The sequence below is a fragment of the Acipenser ruthenus genome, chromosome 1, assembly GCF_902713425.1.
Source record: "Acipenser ruthenus chromosome 1, fAciRut3.2 maternal haplotype, whole genome shotgun sequence".
Lineage (NCBI taxonomy): Eukaryota > Metazoa > Chordata > Actinopteri > Acipenseriformes > Acipenseridae > Acipenser > Acipenser ruthenus.
Window position 1 is genome coordinate 2941265 of NC_081189.1, and position 21097 is coordinate 2962361.

At 43.2% G+C, this 21097-nt stretch overlaps 1 protein-coding gene across 2 annotated transcripts in view; it reads right to left on the reverse strand.

Annotated features, from left to right (window-relative positions):
- LOC117403970 (protein unc-13 homolog B) overlaps window positions 1-21097 on the reverse strand; it is a 222221-nt gene that overhangs the window by 3959 nt on the left and 197165 nt on the right. The window contains exons 30-39 of one of the 2 annotated variants that reach the window (XM_059029881.1): window positions 20980-21057; window positions 19832-19909; window positions 13559-13647; window positions 12934-13086; window positions 10738-10861; window positions 6695-6751; window positions 6129-6209; window positions 5017-5164; window positions 2765-2821; window positions 431-523 (exon numbers count right to left, since the gene is read on the reverse strand). In XM_059029881.1, coding sequence (XP_058885864.1) covers window positions 431-523; window positions 2765-2821; window positions 5017-5164; window positions 6129-6209; window positions 6695-6751; window positions 10738-10861; window positions 12934-13086; window positions 13559-13647; window positions 19832-19909; window positions 20980-21057 — 958 coding nt within the window. The remainder of the gene's footprint in view (window positions 1-430; window positions 524-2764; window positions 2822-5016; window positions 5165-6128; window positions 6210-6694; window positions 6752-10737; window positions 10862-12933; window positions 13087-13558; window positions 13648-19831; window positions 19910-20979; window positions 21058-21097) is intronic. The other variant, XM_059029927.1, reaches the window with a different exon arrangement.

Consider the following 21097-nt stretch of genomic DNA (forward strand, 5'->3'; position numbering starts at 1 on the left):
ATATATATATATATATAGTATATGGTACCTTTTCATTCAATTAAACATTACTTCAGATATATATAGTATCATTAAAATCTAAATGTTCAATATCAGTTTCTATATTATGTATTGTTTTAATGTTATACTTGTAGCATATGTTGAAACTACATCATAGTCATAGCAACTGGAATATTCCACCAAGTGAAGGCCTGTGCTCCAATAAAAAAAAAAAAACGACCACTGTAGCTCAGGTGGGATTGTATAATGGCATTAGCTGTTATTATTGCAAGGTTATATTATTCTATATAGTGTAGTATATAGTATTAATAAGGCACTATACCGGCAGTATACATCAAAGGGATGTGACCAAAGGCTGCTCAGTCATGCGCATTATACACAGGGTGTGAATTCTGGCTGGCGTTATTGAGCATTCGAAAGTGGAACTTACCTTTCACAGTCGCCTTGTGCTCTCCAGTGCCCGGGTGTGTGAACAGATCGACCTGTACTGACACTTCTCCGACTGGGTCGTCCACTCCGGAGCCTGAAACAGGAGCAAGTCAGGAGAGGGTCCACAGGGGGGGTTCAGGATTTGGATTGGGAAACTGGTGGTGCCAAACCAGAGGCAGACGCGCTTAAATTGAAACTGGCGGTGCCAAATCAGAGGCAGACTCGCTCAAATTGAAACTGGGTGACCAAAACGGCAAACATTTTTTTTGGTTTTGATTCACCAAATGTGACCACATACTACACTCCCAGTTCCCCCCACCCATTTTTACAAATGTGAATCCTGCACACCCCTAATCAATACCTCTGCAGTTCAAGTGTAATAAGGCAGGCAGGCAGCGTGTGTACCATTCCTGGCATTCCACCAAAGCATAACCCAAGCGAGCGCAAGTTCCCATTCAAACACAGTGACAAAGCGCCTGCTTCAGGGTTTCTTTCATTCAATTTTTAAAACAGATTATTAGTAATTTCCTGCCAAACATCTGGCACCAATAATTGCATTACAAAATACATGTTTTACAGACTGTATAACAGAATAAAGATACAATAAAACCTGAATCGGCTGACAGACACCACAGGGACTTCTGCAGCTGCTAATTCAAGGTTCTTCTGCACTTCACTGTATTGTTCCATAAACACATGTTTTGCTGTTCTACTTGTTCAGGGGTGGGACAGTTCAGATACTAAGAATCAGGATGCACTTATAGTATGCATGCATGTTTCCATTGAGGTCCTCTCCCTATGCTGGAGTATTAACCTTGCAGGTTATTAACAATGTGGCCCTCTCCCCTATTCTAGGCAGATTTCTGTTAGCCAAGGAACTGTTGAGGTGATCAATATACTGTACTTGACAGCTCATATCCTTCAGGAATGAGGAGGTGGCAAGACTTGGCAAGACATAAAACCTATTTTATATGAAACCCCTAAATATCATGCTTAAAATGTCTCCAAAACCATAAGTCCTTCAATAAAAGAATCCCCCTTGTGACTCAGTCCCTTTATACTGTATATTTCTTATACAGGTCTCCAGGTATAGCAGGCTTTATAACATTCCTGTCGATTCCAGCGCAAAACATTCCATGCCAGCATGCCATTGTGTCAATGACTAACGCAAGCTGCATTTCCGCGTGCCAGCTCACATGAGGAGACTGACAGGGCAGGAATGTGAGACAGCGAGGTCTATCGCTTAGAGGGCTGGAATAGGGTTAGCATGCTGGATTTAGCAATATTTGTAGAACACTGATTTTTTTATTGTTACAAAAATATTTGTTTTATTGTTTTTACATAACCTCTGTGATATTCAGTCCAAATTGCAAAAGAAGGTTAAAGAATTTGTGCCAATAAGGTTTTTTCCTTCATATCAGAATATCCAGGATACTAACCTTATTAAAACTATGAGCCCACTTTGTTAGAGCAATTTTCATTGTTTATTCTCAACCACGTTAGATTTCTTACATGGAACACATTCACATCATGATTTCTTAGAGGTGTACTGCAAAAGTGTGCCAGTGAAGGCTGAGTATTGTTTTGAGAACTGTCAAGATGAGTGGCCTAGTATATATAAGTGTCCAGGGTGACATGTTAGATGTTACTAATAAACCAGGGTGAACCTTTATGAGAATGTGCACAAGTAACTACAATGCCTTTGGTGGGTGCCCAAGGATTATTAGGAGCTGTTGCATTACATGAGGGGCAGTGCAGTGCGCTCTTCAGGGATACACTGGGACCACACCATTGATCCTAAAGCCTTGATTCTCTCCTCCAGGCACAGTATTTGGATAACAGTCTACACTGCAAGGGTTTTTTAATACAGAGTGAAGCACAAGACAACCTGACACATGAAAGGCTCAGGGCACAGTTTAATATTTAGACATCAAGATCCTCATAACAGATTTTTAAATAATAATAATAATAATAATAATAATAATAATAATAATAATAATAATAATAATAATAATAATAACCATCAATTTAACCAAATAAAAATGCACTGTATTCTCAAAGCAACGTCTGAGTAGGGTTATCATTACCATGACCCCTGTCTATCTAAATTCTGGTCAGGTCAATTTCTAATCTAGTGTATCTAATCTAACTGCCTATCTTTATCCCTCTTAACTCCAAGTTGCAATGTGTCTTTATTAATCAGTGCTGATGGGTGTGGAGGGGGATATCATTCACTGTGGGGGGGATGGGGTTGGGTGGAATGGGGTTCAGATGGGTCCGGGTTCTAGCAGGAATGCTGTTGAGCTCACGATGCAACATTAGCCTCCAAACATACCCTTATCAGGACGGACATCCTCGTGAGCGGTAACCCTAATACCCTTCCCATCATGCACTGGTAGGAGAAATTGCAAGAGAAAAACAAAACAAACAGAGGAAGAAGAAGAAGAAGAAATAAAACCACAGAGGAAAACAGATCACAGGCAGAGTTACAGAGCAGGAACTGAGGTGTAAAAAAGAAAAGACAAACAGTATATTGACATGTAGGAAAACCCATCAACCAATTGAGGCAGATGGGGGGGGGGCGGGAGAGACAGTCAAGACAGGTCTCCTGGTGTTCCTGGAGCGGCAACTTTTACAGAAAACCAGTGCCAGGAACCGCAGCTCTGCGTCATGAAATATTTAGACGCTAATGTACTTTCTTAATGGGCGATTCCCAGATTTCCTGGTAAATGATCTGTAATTCTCCATGACCATTCTCTGTTAAATATGAAATATGGACCCTTAAAAGTGGACCACGGTAATTTTGCAATTATCCCATGGTTATACTATGGATTTACCATAGCTTTTTAATAAGCTTTACCATACCTTTACAATGCTCGTCTAGGCTTTCACAATACTTTATTACATGTTGCTATGCTTTTACTATGGGGGACTTTTATAAGAGGAGTTAAGTACCTTTATTGTGTCATGCTAATCTAAAAGTAGAAATTAGTAATCAATGATCTAATTTTAGATTATAAATGATACATCTGTTTAACGTCATATTTAATATTTAACAGAGAAGGGTCCTTGAGATTTCAAAATCATTTCCTTAGGGATTCCTGAAACCCAGTGGAGCACATCCAGAATAGCCTGTTGAAAGGGCAAATCAACTACAGATTACTTTAGAGAACAACCAGCTGCACAACATAAGAGGGTAAAGAAGGTAATTAACTAACTAATGAATAAACTCTAAAGCAGAGTAAACTTGGATACACACGTCCTGGTGTGCACTGTACAATATGTATGTACACTGGGATACACAGTTCACTGTACACTATGTATGTACACTGGGATACACAGTTCACTGTACACTATGTATGTACACTGGGATACACAGTTCACTGTACACTATGTATGTACACTGGGATACACAGTTCACTGTACACTATGTATGTACACTGGGATACACAGTTCACTGTACACTATGTATGTACACTGGGATACACAGTTCACTGTACACTATGTATGTACACTGGGATACACAGTTCATTGTACACTATGTATGTACACTGGGATACACAGTTCACTGTACACTATGTATGTACAATGGGATACACAGTTCACTGTACACTATGTATGTACACTGGGATACACAGTTCACTGTACACTATGTATGTACACTGGGATACACAGTTCACTGTACACTATGTATGTACACTGGGATACACAGTTCATTGTACACTATGTATGTACACTGGGATACACAGTTCACTGTACACTATGTATGTACACTGGGATACACAGTTCACTGTACACTATGTATGTACACTGGGATACACAGTTCACTGTACACTATGTATGTACACTGGGATACACAGTTCACAGTACACTATGTATGTACACTGGGATACACAGTTCACTGTACACTATGTATGTACACTGGGATACACAGTTCACTGTACACTATGTATGTACACTGGGATACACAGTTCACTGTACACTATGTATGTACACTGGGATACACAGTTCACTGCCATGCTGACGCCGATTAGTGTTACAAAACTTCTGTTCATTTTTTGTTTGAAGTGAAGATGATACATGTTTATAAAAGAAACCTGAAAATGTATCATCCTGTAGGGCAAGAAACACACCCCAGTCCTGCAGCCAGACCAGGTTTTCAGGAATACCCACACTCAGGAGGCAGAGGTACAATCAGACCCTTGTTTAATTAGTACCTCCACGGTAGCTGCATAGACTAGACTGGTGAGACTTCTTAATCAGAGTAGATTTAGCTGAGACCAGAGCATATCAATAATATACCTAAACAAGCCCAAACCCAGGACTGGGTGCAGGACTAGTGTGACAAATAAGATGTTCCTATTCAGAACATATTAGGGACAGCTATAGAGCGCCTGTATTAGTCTTGATCTGCAGGTCAAACCATTGATCCCAATACAAAGTTCAGAGGTACTGCACTAGCACTGACTCGTACTGTGTGATTAGCCCTAATTATAGAGTACCTGTGCAGCACAGGGAGCAGGTTCAGTAAACAGTAGATATTTGTAAATGATGTAGGAGTGGGTGATGTAGCCGCTCTGCTCTTACCCTGCGCGGTCTGCGTCTGCACGAAGGTCTTGATGAGGGTGTCTGTGGTCTGGGTGTAGAGGGACAGGGCGTAGCGCAGAGACTGCAGCTCCGGGCTCTTCTCCAGGAACGTCTTCTTCAGCCCGTTCCCTCCCGCATGGAAGTATTGCTGCAGGCAAACAGGAGACAAGATTGAACCAGAAGAACAGATGGTAAGCACCAGCACAGAAATCAAATCGGCTCAAAATCCACACACAGTACTTACTGTACAAACTGTTTTATTGATTCCAGTGTTTGTGTACTGGTGTAAGCACCGGCACAGAAATCAAATCGGCTCAAAATCCACACATAGTACTTACTGTACAAACTGTTTTATTGATTCCAGTGTTTGTGTACTCTGGCGTACAGCAGGGGTGCATAGCTACTATCGTTCAGAGAAATAAAGTCTAGAACGCCCAACTTTGAAATGCATTGCCAAGAACAAACATGTAAGGCAGCACAGGAAAGAATAGTTAATGTGTACTAAGCAATATGCTTCAGATTCATAACATGGCTATATGAAATCGTGCAGTACCCAAGCCATTCTTACAGCAGCTGAATAATAGCTTCCGTGTTTAATGACTGATCTTGGTCCTCAGTTCAGTGTGTTTATTACACAGCTCATAATGCACTCACTGGACACAAAAAAAACAGTAGCGTGAATTGTGAAAGGCAAGGGTAACGTTGTTCTGTGTCACTGAATATAGTTTTATTTTACTTAAATGTTATCTTTTCCACCTGCTCAACCTTTTTGTCTCCCTGATTAGATTTACAGAATAAAGTCAATAAAATACCAGTATTCAGGTATTTCCTCACTGAATTTCTTGCATAACTTGTGGTTTCCCAAATGTAAACAATGCCCTTGTCTAGAAGTTCTCTTTATTCCCAGGGTGAACACGGTGAGCCATGCTGCATGCAAGCCCCCAAAGCAGAATTCACTGAACAGCATACTGACCCTGACCACATTCAAAGAACAACTTGTGACTTTCTCAGGTTCAGCATGTTACATGCAAGGAAAAATACATCCCTTTGAGTATCTTACTACTATAAAAGCTCAGTCTAGTGCAGACATGAATTACTGTGCTAATAATTACCTTTATCGTATCCAAGGCCAGATCCAGGATGGCACACTGCTTGGGGGTAAGGCTTCTTGCTTCCTCCCGCACCATGTGATCCTGCAACACCATCCAGATGAAGAGTGAATGGTAGCATTTTCAGAACGATGTTCAGAGGACAGGCTAAAGCATTCAGGTGCAGCCTGCCATAGCAAGACCACATACACATGCTTCTCTATACAACTACAACAGCCACATTTCAAATCCTTACAGTATACTGCAACCAGGCTGTCAACTGCCCTATTTACAAAATACTCCATTTTGTAAGGCATACCTGTTGAAAATAAATGGCTTTCATAGGGAAATGTAGTACCCTTTATTACAATATTTGAACTTATTAACTTATATTTATAACCACACACTGTAAGATACACGACTCGATCTATAATATGTAACTGCATGCAAGGAGAAAGCAACCAACACAAAGATACTACAAACTCACTACTACACCACACACATCGTTCAACAAGTGATTGCTATCGATATACATGCACTACAGTGGTCAAACACATCTAAGCACAGTGCGGACATGAACACACAGGTACCTTCAGCTTGGACAGGTGTCCCAACTCCTTCGCTGCTGTGAAAATCAACTGCGTGCCCTGCGTCGCGTACACGCATACACGAGCGCGCACACACAGACACGCACGCATAGCAAGGAAAGAGAAAAAGAGGGAGGTTTAGAAAGAAACAAGACAATACAGAGACGGGCAGATTCAGGCCAAAAAAGCAGAGCCGAGAACTAAATAAGACTCCCATTACAGATTTTACAATCACACTGTGTAGGTACAGTAACAAGCTGGTGCGTGTCTAATTACACTTCCAGTAAAACCTGGGCTGCAATGGGAGTCTTATTTCCATCCCTGCACAGCAGTAATACAATAGTAACGTACATGATCACGGCCTCATTTAAAGATTTATAAACCAAGACCAAAGAGCTCTTTAGGTTTAGGACCATGAAATGCTTCAACTCTTCACCTGGTAGGCGTCTCTACTTTAAATCTCACTGTATAAAAAGTAGGCAGGTGACTAACAGAGCTGCCTCTGTTGGTCATGAATCCCTCAGCATCCAGTTAGGCTGGGTGCAGGCATGTGGCAGATTTCATTTCCATGAATCACAAATCATGTAGGTGTCACTCAGCTAATGGAAACATCTGCTGCTCTCACATTGATGAGCCCTCTACTTTCAAAAGAAATGTGAGTGTATCTTATAATAAACACTTTCAAAAGACATGTAAGTGTATCTTATAATAAACACTTTCAAAAGAAATATAAGTGTATCTTATAATAAACACTTTCAAAGTTCTTGTCCTGGTTAAAAAGAAGACCACTTGGCACAACCTTAGACAATGTCCATATACAGAACATATCCGTTAGTGAAGGCAATGCATACAGTATATGGTTTAAACATGTTCCTGCCCTACATTAGCTTTAACACATTGTAGACACAAGGTGGTATTTTAATAATGGTGCTGAAAGAACTGACCTTTTCCAATTGAAGTCATGAGCGCAATGCACTTCTAATACCCTCTTTTTACTAGCTTCCTTGAACACAGCTCATAAGGGTTTGACACCTTAACACATGACATTTACCAAACAACACCAGAACCACGACCTGGAATATGAGTTAGTGAAAACACAGAGAACAGAACATATCTGAATCTTAATGCAAGCGGATGTGTCAGAACCAAGACCTGGAATACGAGTTAGTGAAAACACAGAGAACAGAACATACCCGAATCTTAATGCAAGCGGATGTGTCAGAAACAAGACCTGGAATACGAGTTAGTGAAAACACAGAGAACAGAACATACCCGAATCTTAATGTAAGCGAATGTGTCATTTAAAGGTTACAGAATACCCAATAACAAAGACATGACTTTACCTTTGCTGTCTCCAGCGCTGAATGTATAGCAGAGATATCTTTTTTTGTTATTCTCATCAGTGTTAGCCAAGAGAAGCAGCAACTGCCTTTGGTCTGTCACAACATCCTGTGTTTGCATCCAAGTCAATGCTCCCTCCTGCAACAACGCTGATGGTGTTCAATAAGAGCATCGGCATTGTTGCTGGAGGAGATATATACGTGTAACACAGGACACAGCAAAGGTAAAGCAGTGTGATTGCTGTAAACACTACTGGATGTTCTGCAACCCTTTAACACAAGAGGGCTAAGGTTCCCACTCAGAGTCTGTTGGAAAAGCAAGTCAGCGAGAGAAAAACCAGAGTGCTAACCGACTGAGGGTTGGATTTGGCGTAGCAGTGACAGGGTGAGATTGGGCAAGAACCACGGTGAGAGGAGAGATGGAGGGAGCGAGCGTGAGACCAGAGACAGGGTGAGTTCGGGGGACAGCAGAGACAGGGTGAGTTCGGGGGTGAGAGCACCGACAGGGCGAGTTCGGGGGTGAGAGCACAGACAGGGTGAGCTCAGGGGTGAGTTTGGGGGTGAGTTTGGGGGTGACAGTAAAGACAGGGTGAGATCGGGGGTAACAGCAGAGACAAGGTGAGATCGGGGGTAACAGCAGATACATGGTGAGAGCAGAGACCGGGTGAGATCGGGGGTGAGAGCAGAGACGGGGTGAGATCGGGGGTGAGCAGAGATGGTGGGATTGGGGGTGAGAGCTGAGACAGGGTTAGCAGAGACAGGGTGAGATTGGGGGTGAGAGCTGAGACAGAGTGGGCAGAGTGGGTGAGACTGGGGGTGAGAGCAGAGACAGGGTGAGATTGGAGGTGAGAGCAGAGACAGGGTGAGTTCAGGGGTGAGAGCTGAGACAGGGTGAGATCAGGGGTGAGAGCAGAGACAGGGTGAGATCGGGGGTGAGAACAAGAGCAGAGACAGGGTGAGTTCAAAGGTGAGAGTTGAGACAGGGTGAGCAGAGACAGGGTGAGATCGGGGGTGAGAGCAGAGACAGGGTGAGATCGGAGGTGAGAACAGAGACGGTGAGATCGGGGGTAACAGCAGAGACATGGGGAGATCGGGGGTAACAGCAGAGACAGGGTGTGATTGGTGGTGAGAGCAGAGACAGGGTGAGATCAGGGGTGAGAGCAGAGACAGGGTGAGATCGGAGGTGAGAACAGAGACGGTGAGATCGGAGGTGAGAGCAGAGACATGGGGAGATCGGGGGTAACAGCAGAGACATGGGGAGATCGGGGGTAACAGCAGAGACAGGGTGAGATCGGGGGTGAGAGCAGAGACAGGGTGAGATCAGGGGTGAGAGCAGAGACAGGGTGAGATCAGGGGTGAAAGCAAGAGCAGAGACAGGGTGAGTTCAAAGGTGAGAGCTGAGACAGGGTGAGCAGAGACAGGGTGAGATCGGGGGTAAGAGCAGAGACAGGGTGAGATCGGGGGTGAGAACAGAGACGGTGAGATCGGAGGTGAGAGCAGAGACATGGGGAGATCGGGGGTAACAGCAGAGACAGGGTGAGATCGGGGGTGAGAGCAGAGACAGGGTGAGATCAGGGGTGAGAGCAGAGACAGGGTGAGATCAGGGGTGAAAGCAAGAGCAGAGACAGGGTGAGTTCAAAGGTGAGAGCTGAGACAGGGTGAGCAGAGACAGGGTGAGATCGGGGGTAAGAGCAGAGACAGGGTGAGATCGGGGGTGAGAACAGAGACGGTGAGATCGGAGGTGAGAGCAGAGACATGGGGAGATCGGGGGTAACAGCAGAGACAGGGTGAGATCGGGGGTGAGAGCAGAGACAGGGTGAGATCAGGGGTGAGAGCAGAGACAGGGTGAGATCAGGGGTGAAAGCAAGAGCAGAGACAGGGTGAGTTCAAAGGTGAGAGCTGAGACAGGGTGAGCAGAGACAGGGTGAGATCGGGGGTAAGAGCAGAGACAGGGTGAGATCGGGGGTGAGAACAGAGACGGTGAGATCGGAGGTGAGAGCAGAGACATGGGGAGATAGGGGGTAACAGCAGAGACAGGGTGTGATTGGTGGTGAGAGCAGAGACAGGGTGAGATCGGGGGTGAGAGCAGAGACAGGGTGAGATCGGAGGTGAGAGCAGAGACAGGGTGAGATCGGAGGTGAGAGCAGAGACAGGGTGAGATCGGGGGTGAGAGCAGAGACAGGGTGAGTTTGAGGATGAGAGCAGGCAGTGGGATTTGGTAAAAGCAGGGGTGAGAGGAGAGTCAGGGTTAGATCAGGTAAGAACAGGGGTGAGAGCAGTCAGGGTCACTTTTGTATAGACTCAGAGACAGTACCAATAGTAAAACATGCTGGTGACTTTAGTAAAATAAATGAATAAGGACACATCACATGGGATAATAAACAGAGCTTACATTAAATACCTGTTCTTTATTCTTTCACTGACATGTGCTAAAGTTTTATGAAACATGTTGTTCTTTAGTACTATGAACATGAATGCCCATGCATGGATGGAAATACGACTCCTATTGCAGAGCAGATTCACCCATTCCAGGTTTTAACACAAACTTGATTAACTCCAGTGTAACAAGCTCAGGTGTGTCCTATTAAGCTCATTGTAACTCCAGGAATGGATGAAACTGCTATGCAATGGGAGTCTTACTTCCACCCCTGCTGTGTAAGTCCCGCTCTGGTTGACCATGCAGGAGGGCTGCGAGGGGAGACTCACCGAGGTGTCTGTGAGAGGAGGCAGGACAATGGATTTCTCCATGGTGTTCATGACGATCCTCCACAGGTCCTTCAGGACTCTCTTCAGCACCGTCTTCTCACAGACCTTGGCAAACAGCATCAGGCTGGCAGGAGACAGACAAGACAGACAGGACTCAGCAGAGAGCAGCACCAGCTCCCAAATCAATCTTTCCTCACATCCTTCAACAACAACTTTCCTTAATCACAAGCTGAACCCAACTGAGACAGCCCTCCAACAAAAATACTGCCGAATGTCTTTTGTAGCCACGCTGCCCTTTCTGTTGAAGAAACACAGTCTACACATACAGTACTGTGCAAAAGTTTTAGGCAGGTGTGAAAAAATGCTGTAAAGTAAGAATGCTTTCAAAAATAGACATCTTAATAGATTATATTTATCAATTAACTAAATGCAAAGTGAGTGAACAGAAGAAAAATCTAAATCAAATCCATATTTGGTGTGACCACCCTTTGCCTTCAAAACAGCATCAATTCTTCTAGGTACACTTGCACAAAGTCAGGGATTTTGTAGGCATATAGTCAGGTGTATGATTAAACAATTATAACAAACAGGTGTTAATGATCATCAATTCAATATGTGGGTTGAAACACAATCATTAACTGAAACAGAAACAGCTGTGTAGGAGGAATAAAACTGGGTGAGGAACAGCCAAACTCAGCTAACAATGTGAGGTTGCTGAAGACAGTTTACTGTCAAAAGTCATACACCATGGCAAGACTGAGCACAGCAACAAGACACAAGGTAGTTATACTGCATCAGCAAGGTCTCTCCCAGGCAGAAATTTCAAGGCACTGATGAGTCAAAATTTGAAATATTTGGCTGTAGCAGAAGGCAGTTTGTTCGCCGAAGGGCTGGAGAGCGGTACACGAGAGCGGCTGGAGAGCGGGGCTGCATTTCTGCAAATGGAGTTGGGGATTTGGTCAGAATTAATGGTCTCCTCAATGCTGAGAAGTACAGGCAGATACTTATCCATCATGCAATACCATCAGGGAGGCATCTGATTGGCCCCAAATTTATTCTGCAGCATGACAACGACCCCAAACATACAGCGAAAGTCATTAAGAACTATCTTCAGCGTAAAGAAGAACAAGGAGTCCTGGAAGTGATGGTATGGCCCTGATTTCAACATCATCGAGTCTGTCTGGGATTACATGAAGAGAGAGCAGCAACTGAGGCTGCCTAAATCCACAGAAGAACTGTGGTTAGTTCTCCAGGATGTTTGGGCCAACCTACCTTACGAGTTCCTTCAAAAACTGTGTGCAAGTGTACCTAGAAGAATTGATGCTGTTTTGAAGGAAAAGGGTGGTCACACCAAATATTGATTTGATGTAGATTTTTCTTCTGTTCACTCACTTTGCATTTAGTTAATTGATAAATATAAACTATTAACATGTCTATTTTTGAAAGCATTCTGACTTTACAGCATTTTTTCACACCTGCCTAAAACTTTTGCACAGTACTGTATGTATTGCCTCTGAGAGTTTGAGTTCTTGTAGGTAAAACAATTCAAACCTACAAAATGATGTGCAATCGAAATTAGGCAAGATTTACTTTGTTAGGCCCACGTACTTTAATACTCATAGAAAACAACCTTAATACCCCTGATAATGTGTAAAAAAATAAATGAATTTAGGTTTATGATTGTCTTTTTTTTTTAAGCCCTCATTCTGACATTTTTTGTATTTTTTTCAAGTTGTTTACAATCAGCTGCTATGGTCATGGACAGGGGCTCTATTTTGAAGCACTGCAAATGCACATTTTCTTAGAGAAAAAACTAACTGTCAAAAGACCAGTTTTACTGGTACTTGCAATACTCTTGTAAAACAGAAGAAGGCATGCTTAAGACATAGTCCACGGAATTTGTTACATTGTGCAATATCTGAACTTATCAAAACTCCAGAATCTAGACAACAATGTATCATTTAAACTGTACCTCTGATGAATAACATTCAGGTTACATATTAAAAGCTTTTAACCTTCAACATGCAAATCCAGTTCTAACCTTTTAATACTGGACTTGAATGTAAAGCACCAGAGTAACAATCAAGTCTGATCGAAACACAGATGCAGTTGACCAAGAATGTGAAATTGGTAGTGTATTTGATTATTCACTGCAACCACGTGTGTGAATTGCAGCAGCTCAGTCCTGGTACTTACTTTCCATCTAGGAAGTCCATGAGTGGCCTTAGCACGTTGTCTGCATCTGCTGCCAGGGTGTTCTGGGCGTTGGCTGGTACGTTACCAGTGCCCTTCACCTGGCACAGGATATCACCCATCTGCTTGAAACAGTCCTCAATCTTGGGCTGGAAACTGCGGAGCACGATGGGGTACAGTCAGTGTTATACTGTAGCAGTAAAGAGATCAAACCCTGGTCTCCAAGATACAGCAACGCACTGCCTGCTCTGCTATCACCCATAAGCATTAAACACTCAATAGTGCTGCATTTAGACATGCTAACAGAACATTAATAAATGCAATGACAAACATTTCGACTAGTCTTTCTCTGTGTCTTCAATGTACAGTAGGTATAAGTGGATCTTATGATGCCATAGATACATCATCCACACTTTACAGTGCTAATTGTCTGCTCTGCTAAAAGAGCTGGGCTTCATCTACAGAGTGACTTTATATTGATTACAACAGTCAGACACGCGACAGGCTTGATACAAGAGCCTCCAGATAGATTCAGTATTATTGCTCTTTTATGTACGTTCCGTTTGCTGATGGGCTCCACACACATGTAAGTACAGGGTCCTGGTTTTGTGGCTTTGATGCCACCCACCTGTTCCCAAAGACAGTGCTCAGCTCGTCAAGCACGTTGTTCAGCTTCACCTGTAGCTCATTCAGGGTATCGCTGGCCTCCGCGTCCAGCTGCAAACCAGACAGAGAGAGGAACAGAGAGATCAGGTGGGGAGGGTGCTGCCCTGTCTTCCCAAAGACCAGATCCAACACCAGCTAGTTTATGAGGAGAGTATATATTTTAAAAAAAGAAAAGTGTTTCACAAAACATCAAAGTGCATCACTGGAGGGCATTCTTCAACAGCATAGATTTTACTGGTAAGACACAAAGCCTTATCTAACATTTTAAAGGTCTAAGAAGTAAATAAACAGGAGAACCAGAATGTTTTCAGGCTCTTTCTGGAATTACAAATACAAATGAAGCCTTCTTAATCTCAAACACTATCAAATTACAGAACTTTCTTTCCTTTTTGCAATGAACAAAAATCCAATTCCATGTACTTGTTTTAGTAACTGGGGAGGTGGGGAGCATACTAAATAACTCTTCAGTACAACTCATTTGTTGTACTGCAACACACTACACTATGTGGTGAGAGAGACACACACAAGTTCTTAGAGCCACAGACTGGGGAACACAGAAATCTAAGCTTACATTACCAGCATCTGAGGACCAAGCGACCTCCGTTTCTTTTGCCAAGCATCGTATACCATGTAGATGGCTGGACAAAAAAAAACCCCAATGGACTATGTGCAAGCAGACTATCCTACGGCTACAAACTATTAAAATACAATATAGTATCGGGGAGTGAGTTGCACTGAACCCTCTACTGCATCCAAGGTTTAAGTATGGCCATATTCAGGTCATATACTTCTTATTGAGACAGGACAGAAATACTACACCACCTTCTTTAATTCCAGCTCACCTTGGTCCTATTTACAACACTTAGGATCACACTTCACTGTCCCCAGCAGGGGATGAAATATACCTTACCATTAAACTAACAACTCATTTGCTAACCTAATACCACTAAAGTGTCAAATATGTACGACTTATCCAATTTGAATTAAACTATTCATTAGCTTTTTCTTCATACTGATGGCTTTAATTTAAAGTAGGTGAGTTAAAATTAAATAAAGTGTGTTGAAGTTCTGTGAACAGGGCCCATGAAGAGTGCTTCGTAGATTTCAGAGAGAGATGCAGATCTCCATTTCCCTAGGAGGGGGCAGCACAGCTGGGAGGGTGCAGTGGGGTTCAGCGTTGTGGGATTCAGGGATTACAGTGTGACAGAGCAGGACTGCAGTCCTGTAAAGGAGCACACATCCTAGCAAGTTCCTCAGCTTTAACTAAACCCACCTTTACCTCCTTAGCTTCCGACTATTGATGAAGAGAAAAGAGAGAATTCAGTTTTCAAAAGGTGTAGGGGTTTCTTTAGGAGGCAATTATTACACTATGGAGTGAGGCTGAAGGGCAAGGACAGGGACATAATGAAACCCCTGAGAACCTGGCTCAGAACAGGCAACCCAGGAGACGGTTTTTATACTGTATAGTAAAACGCATCATGCCCACTGAGTTATGGGCAGTTATGTGAGTAGACTGGTAGGGGAGTAGGTAGAAAGTGTGGGTAGAAACATACAGTCCATACTGTACAATCATTATTATATTTCTGAAATTGATAAAGTACCTGTGCGTCTGCATGCTGCTTTTGTTATTGGAGATCTGGAGAATAAACACTGTAAAGAACCAGCAGTACTGAACGATGTGCTTTTCTTAACAATGCTCAGGGCAGCTGGATTTTACAATCATCTACACAGCCTATGTTACTCACACAGTCCTTTTTGATCTTAGACTACATTAAAAAAATACAAGTCTATTGTCTACAGTCACCAGGAAACGTGCTCTACATAATTAATAAATACACCTTCACCTCCTTACCTTCAGACTAACGAGGAGGAGAGAAGAGAGAGAATTCAGGTTTCATTGGCTTCCCATTAGTCTGATGTCAATGACTTCTCACTGTAACCTGTCATTTTCATTGTCAAATAAGCAGGTGCATATGGGACCAGCATCTTGGGTCTTCAATCAGAGCAGCACATGCAGCCCTCAATCAGCTGCTACTGGATCTAAAGCAAGCCCCTATTGTGGCCTCAGCAAGGTCACAGTCACTCTGCCCAGCATGCCATGTGCCATGTGGTTGCATACTGCCATGTCTAGAAACTAGGGACTGTGTTCTATATGATCTTCTGCAGCATCTCAAGGTACATCCCACATTTTTCTTTGGTAGGAAACCATTCAAGCCCTGCTGACTTTCAAGCTAGACAGTTGCTTATTTATGTGTAAGGAGTCTCTACATTCCCAGTGATATTACTCACATTGGAAAAGCAGCTGTGGATCTGTTTGCTTTATCTGGTAACAGGACAACAAACTCTTCTTTTTTTCCAATGCTTTTTGACAATAAATTTTGCAAACCAACTGCTTTTCAATGAGGCTCTAGACCTGGATCTATCTGACCAGATCAGTGAAATCTCTCAGCCTGGCACACTGCTATTCAAACAGAGCACAGGCAGGGTTGCAGCATTGGGAATAGAATCACTGCAAGGACCAAGGCTCAGAACAAGCCGAGAGTTGAGAGAATATGATGTGTCATCTGTTTACTCCCTTGCTAATTCATTTAGGAGATGTGAAAAATATATTGCTGCGGTACGTATATCACAACACAGGACACAGCAAGGGTACAGTAATGTGTTTGCTGTAAACTACAGGGACTTCTGTAGCCTTTTAACAGTGCTCTTACAGCTGGATTCTCTGATCTGCTGCTGCCCTTGGCATTCCTACTGTACACATGTTTTTGTTTCTCAGGCTGCATTCAAAATACAAGTCTAGAGTCTACAGTCACCACAGAGAGGATCCTACAGTCAATTAATAAAGCCACCTTCACCTCCTGATCTTCAGACTAACAAAGAGGAGAAGAGAGACAATTCAGATTTCAAAAGGTTTAGGGTTTCAATAGAAGGGAATATGACCTGCAAATAATCTAAACTGGCTTATAATTGACTAAAGGCAGCTACACACCAGACGCGATGTGATTTTTCATTAGACAACAAGATAATTTCACAACGACATGTCCGTACACACACCTGAAGTGACACAGACGCAATGCACAGATTTCAAAACTGCCAGTTTATAAAACTATTAAAAACTGCTATTGCGATTGAGTTTGCTGGGGAGCCCGAGGGGGGCATCACATCTGACGCTCCGGGCAACAGCGAACCCTACTGGCCAGACACCGAGCACATTCACAGTAGATAAGAGGCAGGGCTGATCTCTGTTCTGCGGAATTGGTAGCCTGCCCACCTCTGCTCTGGATTGCTCGGTGTAAAAGCGATTCTGGCTTTAGGCTTGCGAGACCGGAGGACGTTCACACGCCCTCAGAACATCTGTGCTGTGTGGGTGAGGAGAAAAAACATAACTGGACATTCCAAATTGGGGGGTGGAATTGGTCACTCTAAATTCATAAGAAAAAAAACTGCTATTGACAATACTATGATAAAGACTGGTACATATTCGTCAACATGATGTGGAAACTACGAGTTACTCTGATGGTATTTCAACACATATGGCACTAAAGCATACATACCAGGCTTATCCAGTTCCTTCGAAATGGACTCCCATATATTATCTTTCATCTCTGTATCTTTATAATTGTGATGGACTTTGTCATAAAGCTCTGTGTATTTTTCTACAGCAAGCATTACTTTTACCTCTGTAATTCTGGATACTGCTTCACCGTGGTGTACACTATGCATTGAAGCTGTTTGTAATTGCTCAATTCTCTAGTTGTTGCGGAAAGAAATAAACAAAAATATTGGATTCAATACTATTTATTACGCATCGCTCCAGTGTCACCCCCGCATCGCCTGGGTGTGAAAGAGACTTATCACAGCACATTTTCTCTTGTCACATCGCATCTGGTGTGTAGCGTACCTTTAGGCAGTACAGTTTTATTAGTTCTTATAGTCCCAACAGCAAATACATCATTGTTTCTACTGACAGTTATGTGGAGAGAAACTGAAAGCTTATAGAATCCACTATTCTAATTATATTACTGAAATGTATAGTAATATAATTAGAATAGTGGATTCTAGATGTACCTGTGCATCTGCTGGATTTTATTCTACTTTTGCAATTGGACAGCTGGGCATTAACCACTGTAAAAACACAGCAGTACTAATGTATGTGCGCTCCTTAACGATGCTCTGGTCAGCTGGATTCGAGGATCCTCTAAGCATCCCATGGTACTCACATTAACCACTGTAGAAACACAGCAGTACTAATGTATGTGCACTCCTTACCGATGCTCTGGTCAGCTGGATTCGAGGATCCTCTAAGCATCCCATGGTACTCACATTAACCACTGTAAAAACACAGCAGTACTAATGTATGTGCGCTCCTTAACGATGCTCTGGTCAGCTGGATTCGAGGATCCTCTAAGCATCCCATGGTACTCACATTAACCACTGTAAAAACACAGCAGTACTAATGTATGTGCGCTCCTTAACGATGCTCTGGTCAGCTGGATTCGAGGATCCTCTAAGCATCCCATGGTACTCACATTAACCACTGTAAAAACACAGCAGTACTAATGTATGTGCGCTCCTTAACGATGCTCTGGTCAGCTGGATTCGAGGATCCTCTAAGCATCCCATGGTACTCACATTAACCACTGTAGAAACACAGCAGTACTAATGTATGTGCGCTCCTTACCGATGCTCTGGTCAGCTGGATTCGAGGATCCTCTAAGCATCTCATGGTACTCACATAGTCCTTTTTGTTCTTGGACTACATTCAAAATGAAAGTCTAGTAGGCCAGCTACAGTCACCACACATAAGGGTCTACAGTCAATTAATCAACCCACCTGTGCCTCCTTAGCTTTAGACTAATGAGGAAGAAAGACGAGAGAATTCAGAGTTCAATGGACTGGGGGGGGGGGGGGGGGGTGTTGAGAGATAATAATTGGTAGAAAGTGCTGAATGAGGTAAAAAGGACATGCTAATAACGCAACTGACATTCATTGATGAAAAGGGTGTCCGATTATATCAATTACATTCTACATATAGGATGATTTTTTGCAGAAACTGCTTGAGTATTGTTGTAATACAGCTGTGTGTAGGTTTTTTTCTTACTTTAAAGTATAGAGACACACACATATACACACATACTTATATATATGTATATACATATCTTAACTAATGTATTCTTGTGGTTTGCATTCACTTTGTATCATTTTGTTTGTTTCAGTCATCACATCCTAATGAATTTAAAACTCAGAAGTTTAAACACCTCTGTGGCCTCAGTAGAGCTCTCAAAAACACGTCTGACCTCCAGGTAGCTCAGGTGCACAAGAGGGTGAGAACCATTCACCGGACCCTCTGCAGCACTGTGCCTCTAGGGTAAGTGCCTCAATTTGCTTTGGTTAGTCAGGCGAGTTTGCATATATGTGAACAGGTACAATAGAAAATGGGACACAGGATTCACATGGGGGGGGGGGGGGGCTCCGGTTTGGTAGAATCCTCCTACAAGACAATATTTTTCGTAAGTAGGCGATGATTTTGAAATGGTCTGGGAGTTGGGCGGAGAGGGTTATATAATCGCCGTCCCTCAGAGGCCCAACTGAAGTGGTTTTACACAGATGGAGGAAGAGACAGAAAGGGCTCATCTACTCAGCGTTTCCAAACCCATTCACAGAGCTGCCCCCAGGCTGGGGGGGGGGGGGGGTCGCTGCTTCCTCTCTCCTCGCACGGCAGGACAAACAGAACAGGGTACCACTTATTTTCAGCTTCACTGTTCACACCGGTTGCTATTGTAGCTCTGAGAACTAAAGAGGCCCCGGACTAAAACTGCCAACCCCGATACACCAGTGGCGATTGAGTGGTACAACAATGACAATATTTCAAAGGCAGGGACGTGACAATGACTGTATGATATATTTCACTGATGACCGGTTTAGTGGTCAATTCCTATCAGCGGTTTTAAAGAAACACTGTTCTTTGACAGCAATTACATAAATAATGTGCAGACAGATGTTTGTTTGTCCTGAGCAGACCTGGAATGAAACAATCACTGTATGTGAAAGAGACCTATTAAGTGAATATCTTTTATATAAAAAACAAAAGAAAAGAAAACCCGGTTTAGTTTCTAGCAAGGCAGAACAGATGCGTGTTGTGTTTGGAATAAGGCCCCAACACCTTTCCCGCTCCCCCTGCCTGCATGCAGACCCTGCCTCCCCCACCCCTCTGTCCCCCTCTCATTCCTTTTACCTGCTTGGCTCCCATGGCCTCAAACATCTTCTCCAGCTGGACCCGGAGCTGCTGGATGTTGTTCATCAGAATGCAGGGCTAGAAAAAAGAAAAACAGACTGATCAAAAAAGGGTATGGAATGGATGCACCACAGGGTGATGGCTTGGCTTTGCAGCCCATTGAATTGAAAGTTGAGGCAACGGCTAGATTTCAACCGCTACCCTCTACAGTTCAAAGATGAATGTTTTACCATTCAACCAAAGAGCTAGCTCTGTAGTCAAGAGGCAAGTGCTTGTGTTGCTGACGTTAGTATTGGTTATCAGCCGCTAGGAGGAGACCCATTACAACAGCTTCTAGGCAACTTGTACAAAAAACTTGTAAATGCTGTGACATCTACTGACACTCTTCTCAACAGATCAATTCAGCTGCTCGACGCTTAAGACAGAAGAACCCAGCAGTGCTTGGTTAGATTCAGAATTGGACAATTATAGAACAAGACCCTTGATGTGCCCACCTAGGTGTCAAATCATTGGTATTGCAAGTGGGCCCTGGAGCAGTGCGTGCCTCCAATTTGTTCCACATGGTGAAGAACAACTTAAATTTAAAGTGACAGTTGTTTCTTGGTAGTTTATAATAACAACATGGTTTCTCATCTAGCAGATAAAAACTAGTGTAAACTTACACAGGTGCACATTTTTTTTTTGTTTTATAATTTAAGGTGTGCGTCCTCTACTGTGATCAGCTGCCTACATTTCATTGCTGTGGAATTATAATGGTGTAACAGCACTACTACTAAGTGGCAGCATTTTGATTTAAAACAGAACAGGGAACAGTGTGAGGTTAGTGGTAGTGTGTGCACTGTCCCTAAAACAGTAAACCATCCAGCTCCAGATACACAGCTTCCCATAATTCCATAAACACTCCAGTGTAGCAGGGATCATTTCCCAGCCTGATTTCAATCTGGTGCGGTTGGGGTCAGCGGTCTTGTTATTTCTAATGACAGAGTGCCTCAGACAAGCCCAGCAGATTTAATGAGTGCTATATGAAGTGTTGTGGTGTGCAGCAGTTCGACCCGTTTGGCTGCACTGTGTTTAATGTCTTTGCCGTCAGTTTTATGAAAGGTCTCGTGGTGTGTGGCAGTGTATTGCGGGAGGGTTATGGGAGTTACCAGTTTCTCTTTGGAGCAGTAAGACTCAAAGTTCTTGGAGACGATGTCGGCGTACTGCAGCAGCACCTTGCCGATGGTCTGTGGAGGGAAGAAAGCAGATCCGATGAGGTGTCTGGAG